The sequence below is a fragment of the Phocoena phocoena genome, chromosome 2, assembly GCF_963924675.1.
Source record: "Phocoena phocoena chromosome 2, mPhoPho1.1, whole genome shotgun sequence".
Classification (NCBI taxonomy): domain Eukaryota; kingdom Metazoa; phylum Chordata; class Mammalia; order Artiodactyla; family Phocoenidae; genus Phocoena; species Phocoena phocoena.
Window position 1 is genome coordinate 173,957,256 of NC_089220.1, and position 24,783 is coordinate 173,982,038.

General features: G+C 39.8%; 1 protein-coding gene across 3 annotated transcripts in view; it reads right to left on the minus strand.

The window, feature by feature from the left end:
- NSUN6 (NOP2/Sun RNA methyltransferase 6) overlaps positions 1 to 24,563 on the minus strand; it is a 73,522-nt gene extending 48,959 nt beyond the window's left edge. Inside the window, exons 1-5 of one of the 3 annotated variants that reach the window (XM_065872463.1) lie at positions 24,489 to 24,563; positions 21,819 to 21,974; positions 16,803 to 16,879; positions 4,886 to 4,995; positions 3,963 to 4,116 (exon numbers count right to left, since the gene is read on the minus strand). In XM_065872463.1, coding sequence (XP_065728535.1) covers positions 3,963 to 4,116; positions 4,886 to 4,995; positions 16,803 to 16,879; positions 21,819 to 21,974; positions 24,489 to 24,563 — 572 coding nt within the window. Of the gene's footprint in view, positions 1 to 3,962; positions 4,117 to 4,885; positions 4,996 to 16,802; positions 16,883 to 21,818; positions 21,975 to 24,488 lie in introns of all 3 variants that reach the window. The other 2 variants (XM_065872462.1, XM_065872464.1) reach the window with 2 other exon arrangements.
- Between the last annotated feature and the right edge of the window lie 220 nt (positions 24,564 to 24,783).

The following is a 24,783-nucleotide window of genomic DNA, read 5'->3' on the forward strand; positions in this document are numbered from 1 at the left end:
AAGGCCACATATGACAAACCCACAGCTAACACATTCTCAATGGTGAACAGCTGAAAGCATTTGCTCTAAGATCAGGAATAAGACAAGGATGTCCACTCTCACCACTTTTATTCAACATAGTTTTGGAGGTCCTGGCCACAGCAATCAGAGAAGAATGAATGAATAAATAAATAAATAAATGGAATCCAAAATAAACAAATAAATAAATGGAATCCAAATTGGAAAAGAAGTAAAACTGTCACTGTTTGCAGATGACATGACACTATACATAGGGAATCCTAAAGATGCCACCAGAAAACTACCAGAGCTCATCAAGGAATTCAGTGAAGTTGCAGGATACAAAATTCATATGCGAAAATCCCTTGCATTACTATACACTAACAACAAAAGATCAGAAAGAGAAATTAACAAAACAATCCCACTTACCCTTGCAACAAAACGAATAAAATATCTAGGGATAAACCTACCTAAGGAGGCAAAAGACCTGTACTCTGAAAACTATAAGACACTGATGAAAGAAACTGAAGATGACACAAACAGAAAGATATACCATGCTCTTGGGTTGGAATAATCAATACTGTCAAAATGACTATACTACCAAAGGCAATCTACAGATTCAATGCAATCCCTATCAAATTACCAATGGCATTTTTCACAGAACCAGAACAATACATTTAAAAATTTATATGGAAACACAAAAGACCCCAAATAGCCAAAGCAATCCTGAAAAAGGAAAACGGATCTGGAAGAATCAGTCACCCTGACTTCAGACTATACTACAAAGCTACAGTCATCAAAGCTATACGCTACTGGCACAAAGACAGACTTGTAGATCAAAGGAACAGGATAGAAAGCTCAGAAATAAACCCAAGCACTTATGGTCAATTATTCTATGACAAAGGAGGCAAGACAATACAATCAAGAAAATAGTCTCTTCAATTAGTGGTGCTGGGAATACTGGACAGCTACATGTAAAAGAATGAAATTAGAACATTTTTTAACACCATATACTAAAATAAACGCAAAATGGATTAAAGACCTAAATGTAAGACCTGATACTATAAAACTCTTAGAGAAAAACATAGGAAGAATACCCTTTGACATAAATCACAGCAATATCTTTGTGGATCCACCTCCTAGAGTAATGAAAATAAAAACAAACAAATGGGACCTAATGAAACTTCAAAGCTTTTGCACAGCAAAGGAAACCATAAACAAAATGAAAAGACAACCCACAAAATGGGAGAAAATATTTGCAACAGACAAGGGATTAGTCTCCAAAATATACAAACAGCTCATGCAGCTCTATATCAAAAAAACAAACAACCCATTCGAAAAATGGGAAGATCTAAACAGACACTTCTCCAAAGACGACATACCAATGGCCATGAAAAGATGCTCAACATCATTAATTATTAGAGACATCAAAACCACAATGAAGTATCACCTCACAACAGTCAGAATGGCCATCATCAAAAAGTCTACAAACAATAACTGCTGGAGAGGGTGTGGCGAAAAGGGAACCCTCTTGCACTGTTGGTGGGAATGTAAATTGGTGCAACCACTATGGAGAACGGTATGGAGGTTCCTTAAAAAACTAAAAATAGAGCCACCATATGATCCAGCAATCCCACTCCTGGGCATATATCTGGAGGAACTCATTCTTCAGAAAGGTACATGCAGCCCAATATTCATTGCAGCACTATTTACAATAGCCAATGCATGGAAGCAACCTAAGCGTCCACTGACAGATGAATGGATAAAGAAGATGTGGCACATATATACAATGGAATATTACTCAGCCATTTAAAAAAATGAAATAATGACATTTACAGCAACACTGATGGACCTAGAAATTATCATACTAAGTGAAGTATGTCAGACAGAGAAAGACAAATTTCATGTATCACTTATATGTGGAATCTAAAAAAATTATACAAATGAACTTATTTGCAGAACAGAAACAGACTCACAGACTTAGAGAATGCCCTACAGTTACCAGAGGGGAAAGGTGTGGGGGGAGGGAAAGACTGGAAGGTTGGGATTACCATGCACCCATCACTATGTCTAAAACGGATAACCAACAAGGACCTACTGCATGCATAGCACAGGGGATTCCGCTCAATACTCTGTAATAACCTACATGGGAAGAAAGTCTGGAAAAGAATAGATATGTGTATACGTATAACTGAATCACTTTGCTGTCACCTGAAACTACCTCAACATTGTAAATCAACTGTACTCCAATAAAAAATAAATTTTTTGTTTAAACTCAACAGTTTCTTAAAAGATGGCTGCCTCCTACTCCCACCAACAAAGGAAACAGTACTCAGAAATCTGTGGACCCAGTTAGTGGAACCACCACGTCAAATAAGAGGATAAAGCAAGTACCACTAATAACGAACTAAAGGAAGCAGTCAAGCTATCAACTCCCCATTACAGACCCAAAGGTTCACACAGCAGATGTAGGCATGATCTTCAGAAGGCGCTCCAAGGAGAAGATAGTATTTGTTCTCGGCCCTTTGGAAAGTACCGCTAACTCTAGCCTATTTCTTTAGAAGTACCGCTATCTCTAGCCTATTTCTTTAGAAGAATTAATTTCAACTATAAATCCAAATGGCTTTAATATAAAAAACTGTCCCAGGAGTCAGGGATGTGGCTCTGTCCTAGCAGGATAAATTCACAGCTTTCAGCATGTTTCCATCAGCTGTCAACTTTGGGGTAACAGAGCTGTCCACAGGATTCCTAAAACAGCCTGAAAACACTAAACGAAACAAGACACAAATGAACCTACCTACAAAATGGAAACAGACTCATAGACATGGAGAACAGACTTGTGGTTGCCAAGGGGGCGGGGATTGGGGAGGGGGTGGACTGGGAGGCTGGTGTTAGCAGATGTAAGCTATTACATACAGAATGGATAAACAACAAGGTCCTACTGTACAGCACAGGGAACTATATTCAACATCCTGTGATGAACCATAATGGAAAAGAATATAAAAAAGAATGTATATGCATAACTGAGTCACTTTGCTGTACAGAAGAAATTAACACACTATAAATCAACTATACTTAAATTTTTAAAAATTATAAGAAACTGGATTGTCCACCGATTTAATTTATTCAGCACCTGTAGCAACTGGAGATGATTTTAACATAACTTGGATTTTAATTCGGTGTAAGTCCGAATATTAATTTTTGACCACAAGTATTCATGTGAGTACTGGCTTCCTGGTAAATTTTTTAGTTAAATATTTTTTCTCTTTTTAATATTAAAACCATAAGCTTTTCTTTTCACACAGACTGTTCAAAAAAGATCTGGAGAGGTGGCCTAATTCATCCTTTATCAAGATAAGTAATGTTTTCCAAAGATACAAAACTTTTTAACTTAATATACAATAGGCTCCTTAATCTGAGCACTTACTCTTTTACCTAAAAGGATATTTCCCCCTCAAAAATGGCAATATGGGCTAAAGTATTTTCCAGTTGAATTTATACTAAAAAAAACAATCATTCATATAATGCAACTAGATATATATACATATTTTTTAAGGTTGGTGAAGTATATTTCCGTTAATAGAAAACAGAGTTAAGGCAGCCACATCTATATCTGGACTAAAAAGCCCTTTGCTCGGGGCTTCCCTGGTAGCGCAGTGGTTGAGAATCTGCCTGCCGATGCAGGGGACACGGGTTCGTGCCCTGGTCCGGGAAGATCCCACATGCCGCGGAGCGGTTAGGCCCGTGAGCCATGGCCGCTGAGCCTGCGCGTCCGGAGCCTGTGCTCCACAACGGGAGAGGCCAAAACAGCGAGAGGCCTGCGTACCGCAAAAAAAAAAAAAAAAAAAAAAAAAAAGCCCTTTGCTCATGAAAGTTTTCTAGATATTTTTTTTTACGTTGTTTTTCATTTTCTTTGAACCACAGAAAGGATGCTTATTTCCCCCAAATGGCATTTGCTGACATACTTCAGTTCAGGGAGCCTGCTGAAGATCTCTTTGCGGCTTAGTTCAGAAATCCCATTTCCAAGAAATATTTTTGTTCCATCAAATTCTTTGGCTCCTTTCTTACATTTGCCTTTAATATCAGAGTACACGGAAACAACATCTCCACCTTTCATAACTAGAGAAAGAAGAAAATCATATCACACTGATCTATCTGTACTTTAGCAGAATAGTGAAAATTCTTTAAGCTTTAAGTCTTCAAGCTTTAAGACTGGGGACGCCTAGGGGCATCAGTAGTGGGCATGAAGCAGACTGACCCCTCTCACTGTAACCCCTAATAGAAAACGTAACTTTTTACTTTCAAACATTTGCCAACAATAAATCGAATTGATGCTTTTTTGTCCCTAGGAAAACAAAGATACAGAACAGTCTTCAAAACATCTGACCTCAGCTGGAAGTCTTTAGCTGAGCAGAAAAGGAAGGATATCTTCTATTTAAGTTATTTTTCCCAAACCTAACATTCCCTAAGAGGGTAAATTAAGAATACTAAGATTCATCCCAATATTTAAGATTCTAGGCTCCGAACGTTCCCCTCACAAATGACAGGACAGCAGCCTGAGGTTTTAGGGCAACAGAGTAAAGAATACAAAACAAAATTTCACTGACATCTTACGCTCTATTCACCAGTCCTGATCCTGTAAACATCACCACACACGTCCTCAAAGGGAATAAAAGAAATGGGCACAAAGCCCATATACAGATGCCTAACTTGTTAGCCCTTATCAGGTATATCCCTCAACCGGCTATACTAAATGCAAAACTTGGAAAATATCTGTATTAAAGTAAATCTGAAATATATCTGAGTGATGATTTAATAAATTTTCCATTTGATGATGCACATAAATTTTAGTGGCTGTTCTACAGAGAAACCTAAACACTATACTCACATTTTGAGGCTGACACAATTCCTGGAACGTAGACGTGGGCTCCTCGTAAGACTGCATTGCCACACTGGGCTCCAACAATAACTTCACAGGGCTGTTGTTTTATATTATTCCTAGGGATGCAAGATGAGAGAAAGTGAACAGTGATACACCTCCAACGCCTATCAACCTTTTCAGTGTTTCAATCTGAACCCTAAGTAAATAACCTCTTTGGTCTTCACCGTCCCATGGGAATGCCACTAATGAATAAATGAGAAAAAGCTGAAAAAAGATAAATACGGAAGAAATAGTTTTTTAAAATAATTACAAAGAAGATGGACACTTGAGAAAAAGAAAACAGAAAGAGGATCCTATTGCAAGATAGTAAGTGGCACCAAAAACTGCTTCATCAAATACAACAAACTAGTGAATATAACAAAAAAGAAGCAGACCCACAGACATAGAGACCGAAGTAGTGGCTACCAGTGGGGAGAGGGAAGTGGGGAGGGGCAAGAAAGGAGTAGGGGATTAATAGGTACAAACTATTATGTATAAAGTAAGCTACAAGGACCTATTATATGATACAGGGAATATAGCCCATATTTTTTTCTTTATTGAAGTATAGTTGATTTACAATGTTGAGTTAGTTTCAGGTGTACAGCAAAGTGATTCACTTTTATATAGATAGATATACAGATATAGATATTTCTTTTTCAGATTCTTTTCCTATATAGGTTATTACAAGATACTGAACATAGTTCACTATGCTATACAGTAGGACCTTGTTGTTACCTGTTTTATATGCAGTAGTGTGTATCTGTTCATCCCAAACTCCTGATTTATCCCTCGCCCACCCCCTTTCTCCTTTGGTGACCATAAATTTGTTTTCTATGTCTCTAAGTCTATTTCCATTTTGTAAATAAATTCATTTGTATCATTTTTTTTTAGATTCCACATGTAAGTGATATCATATGGTATCTTTCTCTTTCTCACTTACTTCACTTACTATGATAATCTCTAGGTCCATCCATGTTGCCGCAAATGGCATTCTTTCAGCAAAATAGCCAATGGTATAGCCAATATTTCAGAACTATAAAGGGAGCATAACCCTTAAAAATTGTGAATCACTATACTGTACACCTGTAACTTATACTGTACATCAGCTATACCTCAATTTAAAAATAATTAGGCAGGATTGAGGTCACAGGAAATGACACACAGGCTAGAACAGGAAAAGGGACCCCTTGGGGCCCAGCTCTGATGCGTTTCATGTTAGAACGGACATGATCGAGTGTTTCTATTCTAATCACCCAATGAAGCTTTATGTGGATTAAAATCACAACCCTCAAAGGAAAAAAAAAACCTGCTTCATCATTTAACAAGCATTACTGTTTCATAACAGCATTAGGAGAGAAGAGAAATAAAGTCCCGGCCTTCAAAGACTAAAACAAACAACATACGAGGCATTCAAAAGTATTTCTAAAGTGGTAGATTGGTGCACAGTAAGTTATTAATATTTTAAACTAGACAAAAGTAAGTCTTCTTTTCTTCCTTTACTATCCAGCTTTTTTGAGTGCTCTCCAAATTCTCACCTCCCATCCATTCCTCAAATCACTGAAGCCTGGGTCTCACTTCCAACACTCAGAGCGGCCTTTTTCAAAAGTCACGAGTGCCTATGTGATTACCCCAAACAAACATCTTGAGCACTGCATGTCTGATGGGCTTCCCTGGTTGGCAACATTTCACATGTGCCGTCCTAACGCCTTGCTGGGGGAATTAAGTGCGTTTCCTTCCCATGATCTCTAAATGATCAAACCTCAGTAAACTTCTCAGCTTTATCCTCCTTCCTGGTCCCACATGCTCACTGCCCATTCTCTAGCTATCTCTAGAAGAGGTTCATTCCCCCAGGTTCTAAAGCATGCCAAGCAGCTCATCTCACTCTGAATCCTAAACCTTGGCGATTTCATGATCTCAATAATCACAAAAATTACCCACATATTTTTTTTAATTTTATTGAAGTATATTTGATTTACAATGTCGTGCTAATTTCTGCTGTATAGCAAAGTGATTCAGTTATACACATACATATTTTTTCATATTCTTCTCCATTATGGTTTATAAGAGAATACTGAATATCTCACTGTGCTATACAGTAGAACCCTGTTATTTTTCTTTAAACACTTTATCAACACGGCACATTTTTTTTTTATACAGCAGGTTCTTAGTAGTCATCCATTTTATACACATCAGTGTATACACGTCAACCCCAAATGCCCAATTCATCACACCACCACCACCACCCCCACCGCTTTCTCCCCTTGGTGTCCATACGTTTGTTCTCTACATCTGTGTCTCAATTTCTGCCCTGCAAACCGGTTCATCTGTACCATTTTTCTAGGTTCCACATACATGCGTTAATATACGATATTTGTTTTTCTTTCTTACTTCACTCTGTATGACAGTCTCTAGATCCATCCATGTCTCAACAAATAACCCAATTTCGTTCCTTTTTATGGCTGAGTAATATTCCACAACTTCTTTATCCATTCGTCTGTCAATGGGCATTTAGGTTGCTTCCATGACCTGGCTATTGTAAATAGTGCTGCAATGAACATTGGGGTGCATGTGTCTTTTTGAATTATGGTTTTCTCTGGGTATATGCCCAGTAGTGGGATTCCTGGGTCATATGGTAGCTCTACTTTGTTTTTTAAGGCACCTCCATACTGTTCTCCATAGTGGCTGTATCAATTTACATTCCCACCAACAGTGCAAGAGGGTTACCTTTTCTTCACACCCTCTCCAGCATTTGTTGTTTGTAGATTTTCTGATGATGCCCATTCTAACTGGTGTGAGGTGATACCTCATTGTAGTTTTGATTTGCATTTCTCTAATAATTAGTGATGCTGAGCAGCTTTTCATGTGCCTCTTGGCCATCTGTATGTCTTCTTTGGAGAAATGTCTATTTAGGTCTTCTCCCACTTTTGGATTGCGTCGTTTGTTTTTTTAATATTGAGCTGCATGAGCTGTTTATATATTTTGGAGATTGATCCTTTGTCCATTGATTCATTTGCGAATATTTTCTCCCATTCTGAGGGTTGTCTTTGGGTGTTGTTTATGGTTTCCTTTGCTGTGCAAAAGCTTTGAAGTTTCATTAGGTCCCATTTGTTTATTTTTGTTTTTATTTCCATTACTCTAGGAGGTGGATCCAAAAAGATCTTGCTGTGATTTATATCAAAGAGTGTTCTTCCTATGTTTTCAGGACCTTGTTACTAACCCACATATTCTAATGATTAGCCTTTCCAGACTGATTACCTGCAGGTAGCTATATATACATGTCCCACAGTTATTTCAAACTCAACAAGTCCTGAACAACGTTATGATTCTCTGACCGACTCCTCAAATCCTTGCTAACACCCCAATGCTTTTCATCCTCCTATGTTTCCAGTCTTGAACAAAGTGCCATTATCTATCTGAATAGCCAGACTGGGAAAGCCTGGCATCATCTTAAATCTCTTCTTCCTAAAACTTCTAACATTCACTGAGTTACCAAGTGATGCCACCTCTAATTCTGACAGGTCTTCCGGGCCCATCCCCTGACATCAGACGTGCGTCACCTCTTAACCTGATCACTGAGATAGCTTCCACGTTTTATCTTTGGTCGCTTTCAGATCCTCCTGATGTCTCTGGTGTTCTTTGGTTCCATTCTGAAGTACCTAGATATGGATTTGTCTTTACTTTTGGCTTCAGACATTGTATTTCTTAAATCTGACTTTCATCAATTCTGGAAAATTCTTTGTCATTATATTTTTGAATATTGTCTTTCCCCATTATTTTATACATCTGGGGCTCATTAGAAACGTGTCGTGCCTCTTCATTCTTTTCTCCATGACTCAGTTTCTTACTTTCAACTGCTTTACCTTCTTTACCTGCTGCATTCTGGGTAATTTCCTGAGTCATCTTCTAGTTCATTAATTCTCTCATCTGTTGGGTCTAATCTTCAGTTTAGCTCATTGAATGAGTTTTAAATTTTAATGGTATTTTTATTTCTAGAAATTCTTTTTCAATTGTTTTTTTCCCTCTTAGGGTCTTTTATGTTTTAGATTCTTCCTTTGTTTTTTATCATGTCAAGGACACTGATTTTACAGTCTCTACTAGTTAGCTCTATTTGCTACAGTTCTGGGGGAATCTAATCCCTTCAGTTTGTTGTATACACTGGTCCTCAGTAGCGGTGGTTTGATTCCTAGTGCGCCTTCTAACTGTGAGAAAGGTGCATGGCCTGGGCTGAAGGGTGTCACTCCAGAGTCGTTTCAAGCATCCCAGAAACTGGCTTAGGATCCAATTTTTATGTTAATTTCCCAAACTGCAGTTTTCCAGACCACTTGGGTGGTATGAATTTGAATTCCAAGCCCTTATAGGTATGAAACCTCTGAGTTCTGCATCTCAGAGATTTTTTTTCCTCCAACTAAAAACTCCAAGGCAAGAGCGATCCAAATCCTAATTACTGCCTTGTACTGACTGCTGGATGTTTCTCACCTCCTAGCACCAGAATCCTCCTGTTAAAACCAAACACCCTCCCAGGGACTTCCCTGGTGGCACAGTAGTTAAGAATCCACCTGCCAATGCAGGGGACTGCACTGGGTTCAAGCCCTGATCTGGGCCACATGCCACAGAGCAACTAAGCCCGTGCGCCACAACTACTGAGTCTGTGCTCTAGAGCCTGCGAGCCACAACTACTGAGCCCGCGTGCCTAGAGCCCATGCTCCACAACAAGAGAAGCCACCGCAATGAGAAGCCCGTGCACCGCAATGAAGAGTAGCTCCCTCTCGCCACAACTAGAGAAAGCCCATGTGCAGCCACGGAAGACCCAATGCAGCCAAAAATTAATTAAATTTTTTTAAAAAAACCAAAGCCCCTAAATTCAGGGGACCAAGCATTTTCTCCCTCAAATCCCCCAACCCCTAATCTTAGCTCACACACTTACTGCTGTTTCCAGTTACTCTTCATTCTAACCACGGAATATTTCACTTACGTTCTTAATCACTCCACTGTGCATTTTATGACCTATTTTTTAGTCAGTATTCCTAGTCCTATGTAGCAGAAGCATCCTCAAGTTATCTAGTTCACCGTATTGCTGGGAATAAAAGACTGAATTGTTCCCTAACTTGGCTCCAGTTTTGCAATTCATCTTCTTTTGAAAAAAGTGTTTAAGCTTTTTTGGCTGTAACCCAGGGTAAGAAATGCACTTAAATCACATCCCAGTACACGTGTGTATACACACACATACGTTTATAGCAAACATTTCACAAAATACCTTAATATGTACAATCCAATATATTATAAAATACCCCATTTCTTTTTTTAAAAAAAAGCCCATAGGGCTTCCCTGGTGGCGCAGTGGTTGAGAGTCCGCCTGCCGATGCAGGGGACACGGGTTTGTGCCCCGGTCCAGGAAGATCCCACGTGCCGTGGACTAGCTGGGCCCGTGAGCCATGGCCGCTGAGCCTGTGCGTCCGGAGCCTGTGCTCCGCAACAGGAGAGGCCACAACAGTGAGAGGCCCGCATACCGCAAAAAAAAAAAAAAAAAAAAAAAAAAAAGCCCATAAAAAACCAATTAAATTGATTTCACAACCTACTAATGGGTCATGATCTACATGCAGTTTGGAAAACATACCTTTATGCTACTACCAGTATTGTATTTCTAAAATCATGACTGTAATAAAAATTATTTGGTTCCTACATTCTATGCAAAAAACACTCCTTAGTTTAAAAGAAAACCCCTTACATTTCACAGTCTACCTCTCCTAACTACTTCAGCATCTTCTTTCACCAATCTCTCTGAGAACTGATTAGCCAAACCTGATCACTTTTGTAATGAACCACCATCTGTTTTCACACCTCTGTACTTTTTGCATATGTTCTCTATCTCACATACCCTTACCTACTTTATCTCCTCTTACTCACCTTCAAGGCTCAGCTGAAGTTCGATCTATTTGGAGAAAATCTTTACCCACTTCTTCGCACTCAGCCCTTCTTCTTCTATGCTCTAATAGTATTTAATTCATACCCCTACCATGGCATCTACTGCATTCTGACTTGTACCAATATCCCCTGCTTTTAGAAACTATGTTTCAGGGCTTCCTTGGTGGCGCAGTGGTTGAGAGTCCGCCTGCCAATGCAGAGGACACGGGTTCGTGCCCCGGTCTGGGAAGATCCCACATGCCGCGGAGCGGCTGGGCCCGTGAGCCATGGCCACGGAGCCTGTGCTCTGCAACGGGAGAGGCCAGAGGCCCGCGTACCATCAAAAAAAAAAAAAAAAAAAAAAAAAAGAAACTATGTTTCATCCATCTTTATAACGTCTTTGGGTCTCACACGTAGCACCAATTCAAAAAATACCTTGTGAAATGGAACCTTGTAGTGTTAATCAGAAAGTTTTTATGAGAATAACCATTTCATGGCAAAAAGAGAATGGGAGGCCACAAAGATGAAAAGAAAAGATGGAAAAAGAATCTAAAAAAGAGTGGATATATGTAGATGTATACCTGATTCACTTTGCTGTACAGCAGAAACTAACACAACATTGTAAATCAACTATACTCCAATAAAAATTTTTAAAAAATACTCTTGTATTGGGAGTTGGGGGGAATGAATTAGGAGTTTGGGATTAACATATACACACTACGATATATAAAACAGACAACCAACAAGGGCCGACTGTATAGCACAGGGAACTCTACTCAATATTGTGTAACAGCTTCTAAGGGAAAAGAATCTGAAAAGGAATATTTAACTGATTCACTTTGCTGTACACCTGAAACTAACCACACACCGTAAATCAACTATAATTTGATAAAAAAATAAAAAATACTCTTGTATGAAGAAAAGCCTGGCATTCAAGTTTCTCTAACTTTTTCAATAAAGTTGACACTGATACCATCAAAATCAGCACAACCTTACGTTCAATCTAATTACCAGTGATAAAACCTTCCTAACATTAAAATATATTTGATCAGTAAATTAAATAGCATGTTAAATTAAATGAGGGAACCTGAATTTTATGGTGAGAAATTACTTTTTCAATTGTTTACTGCCTATAAATAGTTTAAACTATGTTTTGATACCTTAAATAACTGGATGATGTTGAGCTTCTAGTAAAAGATTAGTCAAAGAGTAAAAGTATAAATATATTCCTTTTTCTAAAGCCCACAGAAATGGGGAAAGAAAAACCTGAAAGAAAATTCCATTTGCAAGAAAACTAAGAAACAGCTATTACCCAAATGATTAAGAATAATTAGCTAACACAGTAAAATTTGGATCAAACCTAGTTCCTCAACAGGGTATGAATGCTTCTGAAAAGGAAAGGCTTCTGGGTGCCTAAACAAATATTTACTGCTTAGAGCCAGGACCAGCGGGTCAGACAGAAAAAAGGAGAATCTGGGAACGTCTTGTCAGTGTCCTGTGCCCTGCAGATAAAGATGACAGAGGACTGGACTGGCAAAATTGGCACAAGCAGACAATCTGTGTTTTCTGTACCAAAACTGGACAAACTGCCTAGAAGTAGCTAAGGGAAGAGAAGGGAAAGCGCAACCAACTCTGTCACTCCTCCCCCGAGTTCACTAAGTGTAAACAAAAATTAAAGCCCCCAACAAAAAAGCTATGAGCTGGACCCCCTCACAGAGTCTTAGTCTTCTTCAGCTCAGCTCACCAGGACTAGAGTTGTGCCACTAGGAAAGACCTGGTGAAAGTATTTCTGAAAGACACATCTGATGAGTTGTCTAGGTATACACTTGACCCGAAGTGCAAACTAGGTGAATCTATGTGAAAGTTTTCATTCAAGGATTCATTCAAACCGGGAACTATGTGTAGATACAGATGGCCCTGTCTACCCTCAGGTTCTGCATCCATGGATTCAACCAACCGCAGACGAAAAAACATTTTTTTTAATTCCAGAAAATTCCTAAAAGCAAAACTTGAATTTGCTGTGCACTGGCAACTACTTACATAGTATTAAGTATTGTAAGTAATCTAGAAATGATTTAAAGCATACTGAAGGATGTGCATGAGTTATATGCAAACATTACACCATTTTATAGGAGACTTGAGCATCTGTGATTATCGGTATGTTGGGGGGGAGCGGGGTATCCTGGAACCAATCTCCCATGGATACCGAGGGACGTCCGTAGTAGTAAACAAAGTTGTAATAAACAAAAGGCAGTACAAAATGTACAGACCAAAAAAGGGCAGAATTTCAAATAACCTCTGTATAGTTTCAAAGAAACTAAAAAGAACCTTAAAAAAGGGATATAATAACAACAACAAGGTTAAAAAAATAAAGAACAAAAGTGAACTAGCCCAGCTCAGCAAGTAAAGGATAGTAAACCCTCTGAAATTAAAGAGTCAACGTTAACAGGCCTGCGACAGCTATTCTTAGAAAGGCCTCTTGGAAGGTTGGCCCTCGGCAGCATCTGGAACTTTGACTGGCCGACAGTTCCCAGCACTGACATAAAACCACCTCTTAAGAGTGAACTGCTGTTCCTAAACTGTTCGTCCGAGCTGTGTGGTTATGCTGAACACCTGCTTTCCTTTTGGGAGCCTGGAATTTCATCACATGCCAGGCAGAGGGCGCCCAGATGACCAGCACCCAACTAAAACCTTGGGTGCTGGGTCTCTAATGGGCTCCTCTCATAGACAATGATTCTAAACATGTCACAACTGACTGCTGGAAGGATGAAGCCTGTCCTGGTAGCTCCATGGGGAGAGACGCCCGGAAGCTTGCACCTGGTTTCCTCCAGACTTTACCCCGCACGCCTTTTCCCTCTGCTGATTCTGCTTTTGTACCCCTTTCATGTAATAAATCTCCACCATGAGCCTGACTAGATGCTGAGTCCTGTGAGTCCCTCCAGCCCATCACAAGACCCTGGGCTGTCTGGGGGTGTCCCAACACAGGGAGCATCCGTCCTGGAAAACCAACACATAGACTACCAGTGTCCTCCTAACAGAGCGGGCAGGAATATGTAGCAGAAAAATATTCAAAGAACTACAAGACTTGTAATTTAAAAATTACATTGCATTTCAATGAAAACTAAGGAGAATAATAATAATTATTATTATTATAAATATTAATAACAATTATTATTATATTATTATTTAAGGTATACCCCAGTGAAGTTTCTAAAGTCCAGTGCCTAAGAATCCCATAGATCTCCAAGTGAAAAATCAAGATTCTGTTGCAAGGGGGAAAATATTTTTTGGCCTCAGATTTCTTCATAGCAACACGTGAGGCCCTAAGATTGTAGAAGCAGTGTCTACAAAGGGCTGAGGGAAATAACATGCGACTTGAAATGACTATAATCAGCCTATAAGTTGTTGTTTAAATATAAAGGCAACAAGCAATTCTCAAGCGAGAAAGGAAACAGAGCGTACAAGAGACATACTTGGGGGAAGGGAAGCAGGTGCTGGAGACCTGATACATGACGCTATTCCATCAACCAAGAGATCAATTAAGATAAAGAACTCAGTAATAAACTACCAACAGGGCTACAAGCAAGCACTGCATTCAGCTGAATTATGCTTGTAGAATAAAAATGTTACAAAGCTTTACATTGTTAAAAAACAGTAAATAAAAATTGGTGGAGGTTTTAGGGCAAATTTAAGCGTAAGAATTTCTTCAATTTTCATAGTGGAAAGTCAAAAGATACCTAATAAAAGTGATGATGAGTTTAAAAGACAAAAAAGAGCCGAACTTCTCCTTTTAGAAACAAAGGTAGGTATATGAATCCACAATCCTAAAAGATTTCTTAGTGCTTTCCTGTAGTAACTCACCGTTTGTGCTTTATAGTTCACTAATGCTTTAACTTTTCTTAACTCTTTATTCACTTTCGGCTGCGTTTTTGGTCTTCGTTGCTGCGCGCGGGCTTTCTTTAGTTGGAGTGAACGGGAGCTACTCTTTGTTGCAGTGCTCGGGCTTCTCTTGTTGTGGCGCACGGGATCTAGGGGCATGGGCTTCAGTAGCTGTGGCGCACAGGCTTAGCTGCTCTGCAGCATGTGGGATCTTCCCAGACCAGGTCTCAAACCCATGTCCCCTGCATTGGCAGGGGGATTCTTAACCACTGCGCCACCAGGGAAGTCCCCACTAATGTTTTAATGAGTAGTTTAGCTCACTACAAAGAACAGATGAAAGGATTATTACACTGCCAGTAAAAAGAATGAAATAATGTTATATAGGATTATGGAAGACTATGGAGTCCACAGTACATTCTGAAATGAATCACAGGTCTCAAAAGACCTGTGACTGTGATCAACTGTAGTAACTAATTGGTTTAAAACTAGGAGATGAAAGAAATCAGAACAGTGGTTTCCTGGTAGGGGGGCAGAATGCAGAGAATTTTCTGGGTGATGGAAATGGTGTATATCTTGATGGGGGTGAGTCTTGACTACACAGTTGTATGAATTTACCAAATTCAGCAAATATACACTTAATTAAGATCTCTGCATTTCACTAATGCAAATTCCCCCTTAACAAAGAGCTAGAAGAAGGAGTTTACAAATTCGGGACTTGCCCGGTGGTCCAGTGGTAAAGAATCCACCCTCCAACGCAGGGGACGCAGTTTCAATCCCTGGGTGGGGAACTAAGATCCCACATGCCGCAGGGCAACTAAGCCCACGCGCCACAACTACGGAGCTCGCACACCTCAACGAGAGCCCGCGTGCTGCAAACTACAGAGCCCACGCACCACAACTACAGAGGAGCCCCTGCGCTGCAACGAAAAGATCCTGCGTGCCGCAACTAAGACCGGACACAGCCAAAAAAAAAACGGGGAGTTTACAAAATCAATTTTTTTAATTGCAGAAGTAATACGTGCTTATGGTTAAAAAAAAAAAAAAGACAGAAATGTTACAAGTGAAAATCTCCTCTTACCCAGTTTCTCCCAATCCAACTTCCTCAGAGTTAATCCTTGTCAACAGTTGGGTATGTTATACCCTCCAGACTTTTTTCCGTATATAAATAAATATATATAAATCTGTAGTTGTGTGTGTTTTTTAATTGCAAAAGAAATGTGATTTCTTACATTCCTACACAAAGCAACATGCTTTTGGTATTTAATTTATTGAGAACATCACCTTTTATTTGTACATATAATTCTCCCACATTAAAGGCCACATAAAAAAAATAATAAAGGCCATATAATATTCCACTGCGTGGATAAACCAAAAACCACTGCTCTACTGTTGACCACTAAATTACTTTAAAGCTTTAACAAAATGAGCATTTTTATGTTTATTATAAGTCTTAGGGGTATTAAAAAATTTTTAGCACAATTAGGGATTTTCAATACAACTCCCATTATAATATGAAAGCCGATTTTTTCAAATTTTAAACACATCCCTCCAAACACATAGTGTCTGTTCTACTCAGAGAACAAACACAGTAATTTAACATAACTGTGAATTAATAAAATTTTACAAACGTATCAATTATTAAAGTAGGAAACGTTGCTTTGTATTTTTGTTGGAGCTCAATAAAGTTTTAATTGAGAAGTGGAATCAAGATATACAAGTAAACAAACGTAAAAGTAATTTTCTTACAGAATGGAAAAAAATCAATCACTGCACAGCAGAAACTAGCACAACATTGTAAAGCAATTATACTCCAACAAAGATGTTTAAAAAGAAAAGAAAACATGATATAACACAGAAAAAAAAATCAATCACTGCACTAAACGCAAGTACAATGCATTAGTCTCAAGGTATCTTGAGACTGGGTCTCAACTCCCAGTGTTCTTCTGTAATATTTTCCATGAAAGACTATAGAGTCAGCATTTATCAAGTTTGTGAATTCCTATCTTAATAATGGAGAAGCTTAGTACTGTCCCTAAACAGTAAAAAAGAACCTGTGACATTTTTATTTAGAAGAATACAATTTGAAAATGAAATAGTTACAAACCTAGGTCCAATAACAGGAATAAGTAAGACATCCTGAAGGTCTGGATGCTGAAGAATAGGAAAACTTAATCCATTAAACTGCTGTTAAAAATAAACACACAGGATTACAAAGCAATCAGTATATTGGTTAAATTTCAAGTTACAGAGCTTTTCAGTGTCAATACCTAGCAGAGCACGGTAATGAGCTTGATTTAGGGTATTTTCACTTTATTCCATGGGATACTATAAAAAAATCAAAGACTTCAAAACAACAACGTTTTCTCTATAATTTGATTCTCAAGTATCTTAACTTCTTTACAAGTAAAAGGCTCAATTTTGCTTACTGTTTTTGACTTTGTAAACACGAACCATTGTTGACCTTACGTGACTTACTCTGCAAACACGTATCCAATACAGGATTGCATGAATAGGACATTAAAGACTGAGATTACTAAATGCTATTTATTATATATTATCAACACTGGATGCCATGTCAGTTGGACGATGCTTCCTGGCAAAGGCTCAGGATTTTCAGTATCCTCTACCATACTTGGCCTTCAGACTGGAAATAAGTGCAGGGCCAGTGGCATAGGTGCTGGGGCCAACTCCCAGTCTCATGGGAGCCAACTCTGTGCAGCTCTTCCCGACTCCATGGTCATGCTGGTAGCTTGAAATCGACCAGAGTGGGAGCGTTTACACCACAAAACTCAGCAACCACCACACACCAGCATTATTTTTCCCAGAAAGTGCGCTGTGCAGTATGTACCAGCACACCACCGCTGCAGGCGGAAGACAACGGGGCACTCCACGCGGAACAGTGGACTGGACAGCAAGGGCTGTGTACCCTATCGGAGGGCAGCACGCAAATACTGGAGAACAAGTCTCTGCCATGTAGGCTAGGGATTATCAACTCATTCATTTCACATAATACACCAAAGAGCAGTGACCGTAAGAGGTATTTGCATTGCCTTGTAGTATCCATATATTACCTACAGAAAACTCCCAAAATCAACCTATTTCTAAGTTGATAAGGAAAGAGAAAAAAAATTCTTCAGATTCTAGAAATCTGACCAGCTCTTCCGCCTTCTGCTTCCTCCAGGCAAAGGATACTGTGAACTAACCCTATCCAACAGAATAGTAAGAAACCTTAAGGGCAAACTCATTCAGACAAACCTCTCCCTTTTTTTTTCCCTCTCCCTCATGTTCTCTCAGTTTGATACCTTACAGCATCCAGACTATGGATCCTTCCAAGGAGAAGAGAATGAATTTTGCCCTTTGTTTTTGTTTTGCTTTGGAAGTATTTTTTTGTTTGTTTGTTTTTTGTTTTTTGGTTTTTGTTTTTTGCGGTACGCGGGCCTCTCACTGTTGTGGCCTCTCCCGCTGCGGAGCACAGGCTCCGGACGCGCAGGCTCAGCGGCCACGGCTCACGGGCCTAGCCGCTCCGCGGCATATGGGATCCTCCCGGACCGAGGCACGAACCCGCGCCCCCTGCATCAGCAGGCGGACTCTCAACCACCGCGCCACCAGGGAAGCCCGGAAGTACTATTTCTTTATACTATTGAAATAGTCTACATAGAGGTCAATCCTCCTCAGGCCAAGGTTTCCCTTCTCTCCCTTTTTACCAGATATTAAAATGATACAGAAATAAAACTTTTATAAAACCACACGTCTGTAACTTCCATAAAACACCACAAACGTTTTTTTAAACCAAGCATATCACCTGCTTGTTCTTCTGTTTGTTTCTACCCCATGCCCTTTTTAAAACAGCCTTAGTGAGGTTAATTTACATACCATAAAATGTACCCATTTTAAATGCACAATTCAATGATTTTCAGTAAATTTACAGAATTGTGTGACCATCACTAGAATCCAATTTCAGATCCTGTCCATCAACACACTATGATCCCTCGTGTCCATCTGCAGCCAGTGCCTGTTCCCAGCTCCAACCCCAGCAACCACTAACCTACTTTCTTTCTCTAGAAATCTGCCTTTTCGAGACATCTCATATAAACAGGATCATACCGTCTTGTGTGTGGCTTCTCTCACTCACTATAGTGTTTTTGAGGTTCACCCAAGTGGCAGCATGATCAGTTCACCACTTTCATTGCTGTACTGTTCCCCTGTGTGAACATACCACGTTGTGTGTTTCTATTCGCCGGTCGATGGACCTTTGCACAGCTCCTCCCTTTTGGTTATTATGAACAATGCTGCTATTAACGTTCATGCCCAAGCCTTTGCATGCACGTATGTTTTCATGTCTCTTGGGGAGACACCTAGGAGTGGAACTGCTGGGTTGTACAGTAAATTTATGTTTAACTTTTTAAGAGACCACCAAACTGTCTTCCAAAGAAGCCAAACCACTGGACTTTCCCACCTGCAACGTATAAAGGTTCCAGTTTCTCCACATCCCTCACCAGTCAAATGAAATTTTAAATGATTAAATTTCAATATGGGACACAGAGATATTTGGAGACAAAGCACCCACTCATATACCGTTCAGGATATGTCTTTAGGACACACACGAGCTTGGGACATGGCAAAAGAAAGGAGATGTACAATCTAAAACCTCCTGCGAATCTCCTTTCCTGCTGCCAACAGGCACTGCTCAAACCACCAGATACTTACCTAGTGCCCACGACCCAACCTCCTCAGTCTTATCTTAACCTTCAAGGAAAGGGACTCAAAAGCCTGGAGCAATTTCGTCTGCCTGCTCTTAGATACAACCCCTGAGATCTTCTATTCCCATCACAGTGGGATCCTAGATTATCTAAGCTCTAGGAATAATTTCCTAGAAAAGAAAACAATCTGGATCTGCCTGACTTATGGACACCTTATGGGCCTCAGAACGGTTTCCTTCATACTGAAAACCTACATGCACGACTACATAAAAGTAATAATCTTAGTTTCTTAGAGGAACTGCTTCTATTTTATGACTAATGCCATTACTCTCAATAAAATTACCGCTCTTATTAAAAATCAGATTAACCTTTCTCCAAGTCTTATTTAAAATTATTATACTAAGTTTTGTTCTCATACAGCCAGAAATCGTAGCTGGTTCTTCTTATAACCTGGTCATCTCCTCACAACTGGAAGTTCATAGAATTGTTCTTAAAGAGAGTACGATAAACATTCCATAAATGTAATGAGACTAAAGACAAAAAATAAATGAATCAAACAACAAGGTCCTATTTGTACAGCACAGGGAACTATATTCAATATCCTATAATAAACCATAATGGAAAAGAATATGAAAAAGAATATTTAGGGCTTCCCTGGTGGCGCAGTGTTTTAGAGTCCGCCTGCCAATGCAGGGGACATGGGTTCGTGCCCTGGTCCGGGAAGATCCCACATGCCGCAGAGCAGCTGGGCCCGTGAGCCATGGCCGCTGAGCCTGCACGTCTGGAGCCTGTGCTCCACAACGGGAGAGGCCACAACAGTGAAAGGCCCCCGTACCAAAAAAAAAAGAATATTTATATGCATAACTGAGTCACTTTGCTGTACAGCAGAAATTAACACAACCCTGTAAATCAACAATACATCAATAAAATTTTAAAAAAAGAATCAATACCAGTGAAAATTCTCTGAAAATATCTGTAAGTTATATCCAGAGTAAACTGATAACACAGCCTGTGATATACAAATCCAAGTCTTTTAAGCATGCTTACCTCTTCCTTTTCATTTAGGCAATTACGTAGAAATAGGTCTGCTGACACCCATCATGGTTATTTGTTAGAAGAGATTTAATAACTACAAAATACAACTTGAAGTACCCCCTCCAAGCACCTGTTTTCCTCCATCTTACGTTTCTTTGGAGGCAAGTTTCAGTACACAGTGTATGAAACACAAAATGCACAGCTCTGGGGTTTTCTTTCTGGTTTAAAAAAATTTTTAATACAATTTTCAAAGGTTACTTTCATTTACAGTTACTACAAAATATTAGCTGTATTTCCCATGTTGTACAACACATCCTTAAGCCTGTCCTACACCCAATAGTTTGTCCCTCCCACTCCCACCCCTATACTGCCCCTCCCCCTCCCTCCCCACTGGTAACCACTTGTTTGTTCTCTGTATCTGTGAGTCTGCTTCTTTTTTGTTATATTCACTAGTTAGTTGTATTTTTTACATTCCACATATAAGTGATATCATGCAGTATTTGTCTTTCACTATCTGACTTATTTCACTTATAAAATGTACAGCTTTTGGGGTTTCCCTGGTGGCGCAGTGGTTGAGAGTCTGCCTGCCGATGCAGGGGACGCGGGTTCGTGCCCCGGTCCGGGAAGATCCCACATGCCGCGGCGCGGCTGGGCCCGTGAGCTATGGCCGCTGAGCCTGCGCGTCCGGAGCCTGTGCTCCGCGATGGGAGAGGCCACAGCAGTGAGAGGCCCGCGTACCGCAAAAAAAAAAAAAAAAGTACAGCTTTTGAAAGCAAAGAAGACAATATAAACAAGAAAATTCCGATATTATTTTTCTGCATGGAACTTTAAAAATGCCATTTTATAATACTGTTTTCACTTACAGAAAATTAGTATTATGCCAAAACTATTTTATTGCTTGAACAAAAAAAAATCTGTGTTATCTTTAAAACATATCTTTACATTATTTTCCTCCTTTTATTATATTTAATTAAATTATATTAAAATAAAAAATATAATCCTACAGGTAATCAGTAGGCACCTCCTTACCTCTGGGCTCACCTTGGCTACGTGATCTGCCCTCATGGTCGTTATACGCTGCTTATTACAATATCACAGACTTTTAGGGTTAGAATGGACCGCTTATGTATTTTAATGACGAAGCAACGGAGGCCCAGAGGGGTCGAGTGACCTATCCAGTCACTAAATTAATTCAGAATCAGAAATACTAGGTTCAAGCTCTAGCATGAGCACTCGCTACATAACCTTGAACAACGTTCGTGATCCTCAATTTCCTTATTTGTAAACTTGTAATAGTATATCGTTCGCATGATGTTAGTGAGGAGTGACATGACACAGATTGTAGAAATCTAATTCTGTACATAATGACAAAAATGTGCACGAACCTTCTGAAGCTCATCAAATAACAGACTTTTCACATGTTGTACTGAGGCTAGATGCGTATTTACTCTGACAGTAGTGAATGATGGAGGGTGGGACAACTTATGTAACAGAGTTTCAAACTTCCTTTCTGCTTCTTCTTTACCTAAAACAGATACAACCTGAAAAGAAGAAAAGAACAATGTTTCCGTTTCATTATACAAACTAAAAATATTAAGCAAGATATACGTCTATACATTTGTTCCAACTAATGAAACATTCGGCAATTATTCGGTTCCATTTCACTTTTCTGCATTGTTTATGTGTTAATAACACTACGGGAATCGCGATATTTCACAGGGTTATGCTAATAAACACATAGTGAAACACCAGACAAAAAGGGCGTAGAAAACGCTGCCTCGGGCTTCCCTGGTGGTGCAGTGGCTAAGAATCTGCCTGCCAATGCAGGGGACACGGGTTCGAGCCTGGGTTCGAGCCCTGGTCCGGAAAGATCCCACGTGCTACGGAGCAACTAGGCCCGTGCGCCATAACTACTGAGCCTGCGCTCTAGAGCCCGCGAGCCACACTACTGAAGCCCACGCGCCTAGAGCCCGTGCTCTGCAACAAGAGAAGCCACCGCAAGGAGAAGCCCCCGCTCGCGGCAACTAGAGAAAGCCTGCACGCAGGAACAAAGACCCAACACAGCCAAAAAGCATAATTAACATATCTGCTACATTTATTCATATAAATTCAGGATTTCATTCTACTTATTTCTAAAAACATTAACTGTTACATCACTTCTGTAGAATTAGTTCCTTGCTAACCCCGTATCCTAGAGCGAATTGGTTAGTAACGTTTTAAAACACCAAAACTTGAAGAGTAAGTAACACTGATACCGTCACCCAAAGAGCCCCCATAACATCAGCTTAACATAGTATTATTAAATGTAGAAGATAGATATTGTCCAAAAAAAGACAGGTAGCAAGATACCTGTCAGAAATAAAGCTATAAAGACTCTAACGACCGAGTTTCCTTGTAATTAACTAAAGCTTTTGAGACAAGTATTTCCCCTTTTTTGGGTCATCTTTGACTATACCCAGCCTCACAGAATCTTCATAAACCACTTGCCAGCCTAATAATCCACTAGCCTAAAAATATTCGTACTCTCTCAAGGTTTGTTTTTTTTAACTGAATATTCCATTACCTTTGATACTTTTTACAAAGGGATGGGTTTTCTTTTTGTAAAATCGTATAGTTAGTGGGTTTGCGGCAGAAGTGGTGTCAAAGACAGGCATTTGAATCTTTTTTCATAAAACAATGTTAACCATTTTAAAAACTGCTGGGAACAAAAACTGCTGACTGCCTCTATTTCTCTTAATACGCTCCTTATACTTTAAGTTCTTTGAAATCAAGAAGGTATTTTCTCTTTCCGTACTGTCTTGCCCCTTAACATAACCTTTGGAAATAAAATGTAGAAATCAAACCTGGAAGTCATGGCTTCACCAAAATCTTTGAAAACGAGTAACATTTATGCGGCTTCACTTCGAATAGAAAACCAAAGATTTGGAAAATACAAAATTGCCTACAGGCGGGATGGTAAGGTGGAGAGAGCACAGGCTTGGCAATCAAAGACGATCAACATTCACTGAGGACTTCTGGGGCTCGGCACTGCCAGCAGCACACAGAAGGAACATTTGTGGAGGACCCATTAGGCGCCAAAACGATGCCAGGTGCTTGCACTTAGGATTAATACGTTAAAACAACAACCTTGAAATTTTAGTACTGTTAACCGTCCTCAAATTTCACAGAAAAGGAAAGAGAGGTTAAGGGATGTGAAGTAACTCACTCAAAGCACTGGGATGCAAACCAGGAGCTTGGGGTCCCAAATCCATTCCTTTTCCCATTGGACCTGAGCTCTTTACCTTCACATTTCAACACTGTTACATGACAGCGGTGTCAATTTGATTCACTTAACGTCGCTCTTTGGACCCTCAGTTCTCTCACCTATAAAAATTGGGGAGGAAATCTCTACCAAAAAAAGACTGCGCAGATTAAGATGTAAAGGTCTGCAGTTCATCTAGCACAACTGGTGGCAGTTAAGAAGCACTCACTGAGGGGGAAGCAGCCGCAAGGCACAGGGATTTTAGCTCGGGGCTTTGGGACAGCCTGGAGGGGTGGGATGGGGAGAGTGGGAGGGAGGGAGACGCAAGAGGGAAGACACATGGGAGCATATGTATATGTATAGCTGATTCACTTTGTTATAAAGCAGAAACTAACAAAAAAAAAAAAAAAAAAAAGCACTCACTGAACGATAGTAAACCTTCCACCTGAGCGCCAGGGCAGGCGCTCTAAGAGTACAGGCGTTTCTTCTCTACAGGACTTAAATTCTCAGAGACGGGGATCTTGTCTTGCCCCTTGTAATCCCTTCAGTGCATTCTTGCCGCCAGACACACAACCGCTTTTTCCCCCTCCCTCCTTTCCCATTCCTAAATGTTAAAACATACACCTCTTAGCTCGGACAGCATACATTAAATACCTGCAGAAAGATATTATTATATTTTACATTCGGAAAGACGAATACTAAGAAACAACTGCTGTACACATTTGATTGCCTTTTAGATTATTTTTCTATTTCTCTAGAGCGTGTAAATATTTGAATTTTTGCAAATAGCATCTAACGTGTTTATCTGACCTACCTCCTCATTCATAAAGCCCGCTTTCAGATAGTTTTCAACCTCAAGTCTCAAAGATATTTTAGGGAAAATAGACATTTTCCTATCGCTTAGTTCTCCTCCTCCACGAGAAATGCTGGAAAACGGTGGTTTTTCTCTCTCCTGATTACACGGAGCGGCTGGGCAATGAATACCACCCACAACGTGCCGGGACCACCGATGCCCGGGAAGAGCGCGCTGCTCACGCCGAGTTAAAACGGGAAACGCAGAGGTACTTCCACGCCTTCTGGAGCTTGGGCAGTTGGCAGCGGCTTCGTCT